The 11,491-nt window shown below is 46.8% G+C and overlaps 1 protein-coding gene across 1 annotated transcript; it reads right to left on the bottom strand.

The window, feature by feature from the left end:
• Positions 1-10,225: 10,225 nt before the first annotated feature.
• Positions 10,226-11,077, bottom strand: LOC121833231 (zinc finger BED domain-containing protein 4-like). Its single transcript, XM_042286367.1, has one exon. It carries the CDS (start codon positions 11,043-11,045, stop codon positions 10,311-10,313), a length of 735 nt encoding a protein of 244 aa, XP_042142301.1. The 5' UTR covers positions 11,046-11,077; the 3' UTR covers positions 10,226-10,310.
• Between the last annotated feature and the right edge of the window lie 414 nt (positions 11,078-11,491).

Below are 11,491 nucleotides of genomic sequence, written 5' to 3'. Positions count from 1 at the left end.
ATCACAAACATGTTGCATTGTCGTCAAGAATATTACTTCATTTGACGCCGTATAACAGTTGTCATTGCAAACCATTGCTGTACAATAATCGTGCCAGATGTCTAGGCTTATTTATACCTTGACGAGCACCTATTACGGAATCAGCATGTGGAATTAGTGAATAAAAGACTGCGTGCCGTTTCAGCGTATTTGTACAGGATAAGAAGTTTATGCAGTGTAAAGATAATACTACTGGTGTTCAGGTCCTTAACTGAGCCTATTCTACGGTAAGGGATTACTTAATATGACCCTTATTCTCAATATAAGAAGCAATCAATAGAGAACATCTTAAAACTCATGGTGAAAAACACTGCATACGGAACATCGTACAGAGCCTTAGAGGAGAAATATAAAACAAAAAAGCTCCACATTTTATTTTTTAAGTATATTCATAAATATGTTATGTTTATAAATTAATATTACGATTCTACGTTCTAGAATACACTAGACAAGCATAGGGACCTAAGGCGTACAGAGAGGTTCAAGGTTCCAAGAGTTTACACACGGAATGGAAAAAAAATGTAGAAATCGCTATATTCTAGTTTTGGCTGTAACGCGTTACTTTTTTCAGTAACATAGTAACACTCTCATTACTCTTTCAAAACATTAACGGGTAACATGTTTGCATTGCTTATTTCGAGTAACGGAGTTACTTTACTCGTTACACTTCTTGCTAAGACCTGAAAAAACTACCACTTGTTTTCTTTTTCTTCTTCCTACACTTCGTTTCGCCTTAAAGACCGACGACCAGTTCGCGCTTTCCACTTTTCCCCCGCTTCCTTCTCTCCACCTTTTACCCTGTCCAACGTTGCCAGTTTCCTCATCCCCCATGGTGAAAAGGATCTTCTGCCTTGCAGAATCTCGGGTCTGGTCGTCGGCCTTTAAGCTCAGACGCAGCCGACGCTACGAGCTAAAGGGACGAATCAGACAGTTTTAAAGAAATAATAATTCTGTTCTTCGTGCTTCTGTATGTGTTCTGTCGCCGCTGAACCAATCTTAAACAAAAAATGTACCGTGGTTTGCGCTTTTGAAGCTGCTTGACTGGTCCTCTTAGCTCCTAGCCTTATTTTACCTTCAAAAGGTACCACATTAGAAAAATATCAACGCCCACGCCATCGCCCTAATAAAAAAACCGCTGTCGCAAACAAAAAGAAGAAAAACGCTGTTGCCTTTTATTTATAATCAAAAAGTAACGCAAAAGCGTCGCTGCGTAAGTGTCTCCTTTTGTGCGTGTGTTGACTTGAGTGACTGTTTCGCGGGTGCGCTGCTCCCCCTGTACATCATGAGCAACCAACTCGCCCGCACCTCTGTGTCAGCAAAAGTACCGAACGTTACTTTTTATCGCTAGCGGTAACTGTAACGCGTTCCTTTTATTTTGACGTAACATAGGTCGGTAACACGTTCCTTTATTTTGCAAGTATCTAGTAACGTATTTCGTTACTTTTTTTTCGGTAACGCCTACAACACTGCTGTATTCCCACCTCATAAAGGGATACTTCAACGAAATTTGAAATATTCCCGTCGTGTTCAAAAATAAGTTGAATATGATCCACAATATCCGTAAATGACAATTGCACGTTTGTATTTTGAACCTGGTGGCTGTATTTTTCGTTATAAACGGCCCACTCTGGCAAGCGCTGGGAGAAGGCCCAGCTTAGAGCACGTGACATCCAACGCAATCGTGACGTAGGTCGTCTCAAGACGAGCACAGCGTACGGCGAGGCTGACGTCGAGAGGATGGCCTAGTCGTTCCAGCCACCGAAGCGGCTGCTTTTGTAAGAATTTTGAGTGACGGGTTAATCTTCTATAATCTTCTAGGGGGACAATAGCGACTTCTGCGACAGACAAAAAGGATTATCGGGAAAAGGAGTTCCTCCTTCCCCCCTTCTCTCGTCGTGGCCGGAGACGAGACAACCTCCGTCACTAGCTGTCAAGGTTCCTAGACGAGCATTGCAAACGAGGCGTTAGCGACATCCACCAGGTGCTCTTTGCTAATGGTTTATTTCGTTTTAAAATTCCTTTTCGAGACTTTTTTAACAAGATATTGGTATGTTCCATGTGATACTGCTCTTTTGAACACATATAGACAAAAAAATGAACGCCGAAATTTCGTTGTAGTATCCCTTTAATGAGCTTGCTGAGCCTTTATTACGAATAAATTCCATGAAGTACTAAACAAAAGACCTGTAAAATTTATGCCACTCATCTACTGCTAAAACATTGGTATACAGGGTGTCGCAAATAGCGGCAAGGCCCTTCAAATCGACCACGAAATTCGTTGGTGGGAATTGATCGTAGGAAACAGCGCGAAAAACAGACGACGACGAAGAAAAAGCACACAGTGTATCGAGCAACGTTATTAGAACCAACTCAGTTCTGGAACTCCGCTCCGGAGGGGGGTCCTTTTGCGTGGCGCCTGTTAGAGGGCGCGCGCTCCGCATTAATACTCCCTATCATCATCATTGACGGCGCGCTTGTGGCCGTTGCCATAGAGATCGTACATGGCCGTTGCATCTGGCCTACTGAGCTTACGGATGTTCGTGGCGCTTTTTCTGACAGTAGCAGACGACATTCAAATTGTTTCTGCTGCAGTTGGTAGTCATCGGCACATCTACTATTACAGTATGTACAAACTTGCCCTGATTGTAGCCACCGGATTGTGGCACCGACGAATTTGGGTCGTTCGAAACGCTTCGCGCTGTCAGCACAGCTAAGGCAGCAGCATTTTACAATAATGCAAAGCGTATGCCAAAACGGTCGTAGCGCTTTTCATGCTCAAATTGTAATTTTTACTGGCGAAAGGGCAGACATTAACCAAAAACCATGCTGAACCTCGAGAGGAGTCGGGACTCGCAAGCAGTCGCGGAGCAGTAGCAGACGAAAACGCGTGGAATAATGCGCCGGCAGCGCCACCTAGCTGCAAAAAATCGGACACGGTTTCGGACCTCCTCCAATGTACAGCGTCTATGGGAAGTTCCATAACTGAGTTGATCTAGTAACGTTGGTATTGAATACAGCTCCGCTGGTCTTCCTTCTTCACGAGAGTGGAAAGGCTGAACGATATTAATTACATTTTATATTGTATTTATGGCAGAAGAGAGTCACCACGAGGACAAGATACGGGCAACAGAAACTGCGCACATCTTTCAAGTTATCTCCTCCCTTGTATAGCTGTCAGAGGAGCTTCAAACACGCAATGAAGTCGATTTCGGTTTGAGATGAAGGCAGCAGGTCGCTCTTTTCCCTAAACGGAGTTCCGAAGCAATTCGATAAATTGGTGTCGCTAGAACAGCATCGCTAATCATTCGCTCGCTCAAATGAACACCGCCATTCGATAAAATGTTGTTCGATGAAACATCATGGGCGGGGCTTCGTCCGCGAAACCGTCGATCGATCAAGTCAGTGCCTCCCAGGTCGTACCCAACTCAACGTTAATCACGGTACATGGTAGTGTGTTATTACCTTAAGATTTATAGCTCCTACCATTTCGACAAAGTGAATATAAAAGTTTTTGTAAAAATAACTTCACTTAGTTACAAGCTACTGTAAAATGTACCTAAGATACAGACACAGATACCGAGAAATAAAAGTACCTAGGTTTGTAGCTCAGGTATAACAAAAGCACCTAGATTCCGATTTCCAGTTAAGGCCCGTTCACACTCTTGCGACCGAGTACGACTGAGAGAGACGAGATCTCTTAAAACTTCTTAAATGTTTTTAAAATGAGGGAACACACTGGCATTGTGGCGCCATCTATGCGGTGACACTGGAACTGCATTTCACAAGAGCGAAGGTTTTGCGGGATTTCCGAGGTCAAATGTGCGTAATACCCATGGAAAGACTCATTTATAACATTGAAAAAAGTTTTTCGAGCCAAGAAAGAAAGGAAAATGCGCGAGAAATAAAAAAAAATATGCCGGACCGCCGAGTTTACACTGCTTCCCAATAGATGGCGCCAGTGTGTTCTCTGGTTTAAGAAGTTTTAAGGAACCCAGGTTTAAGAGGTCGCAAGAGTCTGAACGGGCCTTTACTTGTACCTAGGTACTTTACAACCCTGCTAACAACAAGCGTTGTTCCACGCTTTAGATAAGCACAGTGCTTGGAGCTCACAATACTAGGTCATAAAGCGCGTTTTTCAACAATGTGTCACTCCTGCATAGTGCTCACGCGATCTGAGTGATTCATAGCCGGAAAGTTTAATGCTTTATTTTTTTTTCTTCGTTAGTGTCGTGTTCTATTTTCCTGATTTTGCATTCGCAAACGCTATATATACCAAGCTCGTGTTTGGTTCGCCTTGTTTTTCTGTTTCTGCTGTTGTTCTCCCCGCCTTCTTTTTCTGAATAAAGGTTTGATTAAGGCCACGCCACTGGGACGGACGAGTCATTTACCACGGGTTTCCCTCGCAAGAACAGTCCCTTTGTGAGTAAGAGAGGTTGTAAAGGAAATAATTGTCCGCGGGGAGAGAGATGGAGAGGGGAGGGGGAACTTCCATTTGGAACAAAGTCGCGTGGGACCAAAAACTAAAATAACCGAGATGATATTACTGAACTGGGCGGATGCGCAGAATGGTCTTGAACGAAGCTTTGGATAAGATACGAAGGTTCCTCTCAAAAACAATTCTTGATTGTTTTCCAAATATAGAAAGTTTTTAAGCTTAAAAGAAGAGCCAAAATGCTTTTCGGGAAAAGTTAATCAGTAGCAGCCCTCTAGCAATTATTTTTTTTTTTCTGAATTTATGTTTTGTTGACTGTAATTGAGTCCATTGATTTTGCTGTTATTGATTTGACTGATTACTGATTGATTTGTTTTTGCTTTGGTGATTCTCCTGGTGTTTTTATATACAGGGTGTTATTTTTTATTCGAAACAGATTTATTTTAAAAAATCCGTAAAAGATGGAATGATACGGTTTGTGCAGGTGAGTTATACGGCCAGGGGGACATTTTATAGGGGGCTAATCGTAACGATCAGTTGGCTAATTAATTAAAATTCGTTAATTAACTTTTTAATTAATGAAAATAGACATATGGTTCCAATTAAAAATTTGCACAGCGTCACCGAAAACCACTAAATCAGTCATTTTCAGAAAGACGTTGAGCGCCTGAGAAGCGTAGTAGTGCACTAAAGTTACCGCTCTTTGAGCAGGTACAAGGCTAGCGGTTGCGGTAAGGCGCCCGCGCGATTTTTCCGTCTCTTATCTAGCCCCAGCCTTGTACCTGCTCCACGAGTCGTAACTTTAGTGCACTACTACGCTTCTCACGCGCTCAAAGACTTTCTGAAAATGACTGATTTAGTGGTTTTCGGTGACGCTGTGCGAGTTTCTAATTGGAACCATATGTCTATTTTCATTAATTAAAAAGTTAATTAACGAATTTTAATTAATTAGCCAACTGATCGTTACGATTAGCCCCCTATAAAATGTCCCCCTGGCCGTATAACTCACCTTCACAAACCGTATCATTCCATCTTTTACGGATTTTTTAAAATAAATCTGTTTCGAATAAAAAATAACACCCTGTATATACTTTCCTTCGAAATTGTCGTTTTCCTCTCTTTTTTTGTGAAGTATCTACTAAAAATCGATTCAGCCATTTCAATATAAAGACACTGATTATAGCACTCACATTGGGCATATTAAAAGTGCTATTTGCTGGCTTGGCGACGGGCCGCTTTACGAGAGCGCCCGCTCGGCGGCCGGCCACAACCTCGGGGAGTGCCCGTCCACGCCAGTACATCGCAGACGAACTAAGCGAGCGGAAGAGAGACATTCGTGTTTTCGCATTCCCAACTCATGAGAAGTGCTTAGGTGTCCTTGGAATTTTTTCACTTTGCAGGTCTAAGTTGGGCTACAATTTTTCAACTGCGACAGTACTACCCATCAACGTTACTTCGACTAGTTGTTGTTGTTGTTCTTGTTTGCTTGGCGTTGCTCCTGTGTGAGCGTGAACTGCGTTCGTGTATCGTCAATACTGCGTGATGCCCATTAAAGGCTCTAGGTCAGCAGCATAGAGCACTGACTGTATTTCTCATCCTGCGTGAACCAGCCTCTACATATCTCAAGAGGCAGACTGACCTCTCACTGCATGTGTAAGCACTCCACGCCCAATTTGAATTTTCATTGTTTGCACAGTGAAAACTCGTGCCACCATGCTCCGTTTCAGGATAACTTGGCGAACTGGGGAGGTTACGGCCCATGCGACCCAATAAGGGTTTCGGAGCGAAGAACTTGACACCACGTCACGGTTGCGTGTGCGTCACTGCGCCAGACGCGAAGCTCGGAGAAACAGGTCAAGAGTCGTCTGCTGCGAATACAAATAACTTCGGATGAACGTCCACCGCCGTAACATTGCCGTCCGCTGGAATATCGAGCTCTTTGGGAAAAGTTCATGAGAAAACCATACGCTCAATTTACCCTCTTGTTCCCCTTCTCCAGGGATTATTTTCGTGATTGGCGCGTTTTCGTAAATGTCACATCGTTTGGTTATCGGGGGAAGAGGGGAGGGGGGAAGGGGGGGGGGGGGGGGGCGAGGCTTAGTTAAGTACGCCTCATGGATTCTCGCTCTAGCCTCTAGCCGGCCCCCGGGTTGCTTACCCGATGAGCGTAAGAAAATCTGGGAGCCGTAAATTTTCCCTAAGGCGTGTTTCCCTAAGGCTTTTCCCTTCCGTTCTTCCTCTATTTATGCCGTAAAAAAGGCGATGTGACATACACGAAAGCGCTCCAATTTGGAGGCGCACTAGTTCCTATCAAAATGGCTATCATCTGGAGGATTGTCGTAGACCGGCATACGAGGTTGGGTCTGCGGCCCGTGAATAAATCTAATTTTTGTGAAATGCCAGCGATATAAGAGCCTTGCACCTCACTTCCACGTCAGGAAGCTGTAGGTACTGTCGTGAGCAAAAGTCTGGATAACACGGAAGCGCCGACCGAATTGCATCGCCGCGCTCCCTGACGGCGCGGCGCCTGGTGCCGAGACCCGCGCAATGCGCACGCGCGTCCTTTCTTATCTGCTAGCCCACTCGTTCGCTCGCTTCAACGCGATGCGCTCCCGAGCGATTAAATGGGCGCTAGGTGCCGCCCCGGGAACCAAGATTCCGAGAGCCTCGCTCACCGCTCTGGACGAGCTCGCGTGCTCCGCGGCACGCGCCGTTCGCGCATATCTTTCCCGCGACTCGGCGACGCGTTAAAAACTGTCGCTTCCCTCCATTCGTTATTTTTAAGCTTCCCCCTATATATGCCCCGGCTACAATGCAAACAGCTGCTGCTCAATTGATTATGCACGCGTTGTAAAGGGTCAAGAAGTCAAGTAAACAACGAAAAAAAAACATGGTACTGGCCACAAATTCTCAGCATGGTTGTTCGCGAAGTGACCTTAAAATGTTCAGTTTGACATCAGCTGTGATGACTTGTACCGGAAGTCATAAAATAAAGCGGCTATGCAACGATTTACGGACAATGGCCAAATAATTATAGGAGTTGTTCTCCGACACTTTTAAAGTAAAGAACTGAAAAGCGATTTAGTCTGTGTGCCCTAATTATAATTTTAAACAATAGCAAAGATTCAAGCTTCCGGCACCCCTCAACTCTCCGAATGACGTGCTCAGTGACGTCGACGTGAGGATGCACCGGTTTCCGAGCGCTCTCCTCAAGGATGTTTACTCTTTCTCTCTCTACTGCTCTTCGTGAGGCGTTGAGCTGCAGCGATCCCCGCGTCACCGTCACGGCGCGTTTCCCATGGCCGCCGCGGACGGCTGCAGAGGGGAAATATTTCCATTTCTGCTTTGCGATTACACAACAGAATTGCAACATTTTGCAGGAAAGTGATGCTTTTTCGATTCTTTCTGACGCTATCAACAATATAAAAATTACAAGCCACCCAAACTGAACCAGCTCCTCTTTTTCCTTCCGTTTTGTTTCTTCTTTTTTCTTGGGAGGTGGGTTGAAAAAATATTTCTTTCTTATTTGGTGTTTCCTTTTTGCTCGTCATTCACCACTTTAGCGCGCGTGCATGATCACTCGGAAGGAAGCCCAAGGCTGCCTCGAGTACGCGAAAACAAGTTCTACAATTCATTGCGGCTGCATCAACATAAGCGAGAGTTTTTAACGCGTCGCCGAGTCGCGGGAAAGATATGCGCGAACGGCGCGTGCCGCGGAGCACGCGAGCTCGTCCCGAGCGGTGAGCGAGGCTCTCGGAATCTTGGTTCCCGGGGCGGCACCTAGCGCCCATTTAATCGCTCAGGAGCGCATCGCGTTGAAGCGAGCGAACGAGTGAGCCAGCAGATAAGAAAGGACGCGCGTGCGCATTACGCGGGTCTCGGCACCAGGCGCCGCGCCGTCAGGGAGCGCGGCGATGCAATTCGGTCGGCGCTCCCGTGTTATCCAGACTTTTGCTCACGACAGTACATTTAATCTGAAGCCGATCGTCCAAGAGCTAGGGAGCTCGATCCTCACACCGCGGTACCACCATCGCTGAACGCCATGCCTTTTAGAGCGCAGCTCTTAGGGGCCCGTTTCCGGCTTGAGCGGCGTCGGCGTCGCCGTCGGCGTCGGCGTAACCGCGAAGTCACGTGACCCCCCCCCCCGAGGTCACGTGACCCACCCAGGTCACGTGACCCCCCTAGGTCACGTGACCCCCTTAGGTCACGCGACCCCCCTGAAGTCACGTGACCACCTTAGGTCACGTGACCCCCTGAGGTCACCTGACCCCTTGAGGTCACGTGACCCCCTAAGGTCACGTGACCCCCTGAAGTCACGTGACTTCTGGGGATCACGTGACCCCCTAAGGTCGTGTGACCCTTCAGGTCACGTGACCCCCGAGGTCACGTGACCTCATGGGGTCACGTCACGTGACCCCCGGAGGTCACGTGACCCCCTGAAGTCACGTGACCCCCTTGAGGTCACGTGACCTCAAGGAGTCACCTATCCCTCAGTACGCTTCCATCTTCCTCCTCAAGAGCTGCGCTCTAACCGGCGTTACAGGGAATTGTAAACGGCTTTCATTTTTTCTTTCGGCCGACACGTGTACACCACAACACCACTACCTAGATAGAAGGCCGTACTGCTGAAGTTTACACGTCACGTACTGAGGGCCAGCGCGGAGCACATATTGAACCCGAGCATGTATGTCACAGGGCGGCTGGAATTCGCGTTCAATCAGTCAATAGCTCTGCCAGGTAGCAAAGAGCATGTCAGCAACGCTTATGATACGTTGTAAATGTCATATAATGCCGCAGCATGTATCATAAGATCCTTGTAACGTTACTTTGAGAACAATGCGCGTTGCATACAGAGGTATCCGCAACATCGCGACAAAATCTCTTTTTGCGAATGTTGCATGGATGTTGTGTACGGATGGCGTTGTCGAGGGGAATAGGTGCGCCCACTCGGCCGGTTCCGCCACCTTGACCCAAACCAACAGGCTATATAATAACAGCCAGCGATCGCCACATGCTCAAACGACGTCAGACTGACCGATGTGGCGCTAATTAAACGATCCCTAAAACCTCAGGGGATCCTGAACTCATATCGCCGCTGGAGTCCGCTCCAGACAAAAGAAACTGCGGAAACGATATGAAGCGTTCGCAATTAGTAAACGTGAGATCATTGGCGTGCCCGAATCTAATTTGAACTCCCTCGTGCGGTATTCCCCTGTGAGAGGAACATGGTCCCGTCAGGCGCGAAAGCGTCGACGCGAACGCAAACGACGCTTTGCGTCTCACGCGTCGCTCTGATTAGTTAGGTCGAGGCCATTGGATCACAGTAAAGATTAGCGCACATTAAACTTTTGTGATCGATTAATCACTAGCGTTTAGTCTGTGAATTATCAAGTTCTATCATGTTCAGGCAAAAAACACTCGCTCACAATGGAGAGAAGCTCAAGAAGTGTCGCTTTGACGGTCGAGAAACAACAACGTTTTTTATACATCGTTATTTATGCTCGCAGAGGTTGTTATTTGAGCATGACCTATAAGAGACCAACTACTCAGAACACAATCTGTGACTCGAAATTCTGCATGATGATTGAAACCTGAGACTGTGGAAACTCGTGAAAAGGAAGAAAAAATTACAGACAACGTCTCAGAGACGTTGGGCTGGGCGTCGATTAAAATTTTTAACCCGATTAATCGCCACCCTTTAATCGATTAATTAATCGATTAATCGGTTGATTTTAGTAAAAAGCAAAAGTAGACATTTTGTCCTTACAATTTGTTTTATTGTATGATAAACGGCGCATATATACAAACTTAATTGAGAATAAACGTTGATGTAACGCACTCACAGATCACAACCCCAGCTGCGGAGGCAAAGAAGTTTGTTGACATTTTCCGGCAGGAGCGAGTTTCTTTGTTTGTTGACGATCATCCCTGCTGCGCTGAACAGACGCTCGCAGGGCGTTGAGGTGACTGGGACACACATCACCCTCTTCACAATTGGCACAATTTGAGGAAACAGGGAGCCCTGAGCTCGCCACCACTGTAGGGGGTCCAGTTCATCGTCCGTCACCTCGGCCATCGATCGATAAAGCGACACTTGGCAGGAGATGGTGGGCTCTTCGTTTTCCTCCGAGAAAACGTATTTTCTTTTTTTCTTGGGCGTCAGATCAGTAGAATCGTCGTCCGAAGACGCATGTGTTAGCTGGGAAAGCCTTTCCCACACAAGTTCGCGGCGATCTTTTTCGATGCATGCGAGGCTCTTGAAACGAGGATCGAGACACGTTGCCAGTTCATAGTCGTTGTACCGCGGCCACGCGCTAAGCCTCTCATCGATAGAGTCCACAAGCATGGCCTTGAAGCGGCAGATGAAGGCAGGGTCACAGTCATTTGTCTTCATTTTATTCTTTAGCAGTTTTACGGCTGGAATAAGTACAGACCGAGTAACGTACTTGTCCCCTCCAAGGAGCTCAGTAATGTCGAGCAGGGGCTTCAGAACTTCCCGAAGCTGCTCCAACATGTCCCAATCGACGTCTGTGAGGTGGGGAATCGACGATTTAATGGTACTGCTGTCCTCCATGGAGCGGCGCAAAGGCTCCTTCAGTTCAAGCAGGCTGGTTATATATGTACGTGCTGTTCCACCGTGTTGCGATGTCCTGCTGAAGCTTCTTCTTAGGTGCTCCGAGTTCAGCGGCATGTTTTAAAAGGACGGCCTGGTTGTTCGAACTGTGTTTAAAGTGGCCCACAGTACGACGACAGGCGGCTAGCAGTCGCTCCACGCCCGTCACGCTGAGCGCCTTGTGGACGCACAGCTGAAGCGTGTGAGCTGCGCACTTCAGACTCTGAAAGTTTGCTCTCTCCACCCCAAGACAGATGTTGCGGGCATTATCGGTACAGACAGCTTCTACCTTTTCAACGATTCCCCAATCTGTAGCAGTCTCCAATACCTCACTGGCACATTGTTCTGCCGTATGGCGCTCAGGTACATGTCTCACCTGCAATGTTGCCAATCGAAGCATCCAGTCG

The sequence above is a fragment of the Ixodes scapularis genome, unplaced genomic scaffold, assembly GCF_016920785.2.
Source record: "Ixodes scapularis isolate PalLabHiFi unplaced genomic scaffold, ASM1692078v2 PGA_scaffold7__128_contigs__length_106722199, whole genome shotgun sequence".
Classification (NCBI taxonomy): Eukaryota; Metazoa; Arthropoda; class Arachnida; order Ixodida; family Ixodidae; genus Ixodes; species Ixodes scapularis.
The sequence above is the reverse complement of the archived record's forward strand: the minus strand, read 5'-3'. Positions and strand labels throughout refer to the sequence as shown.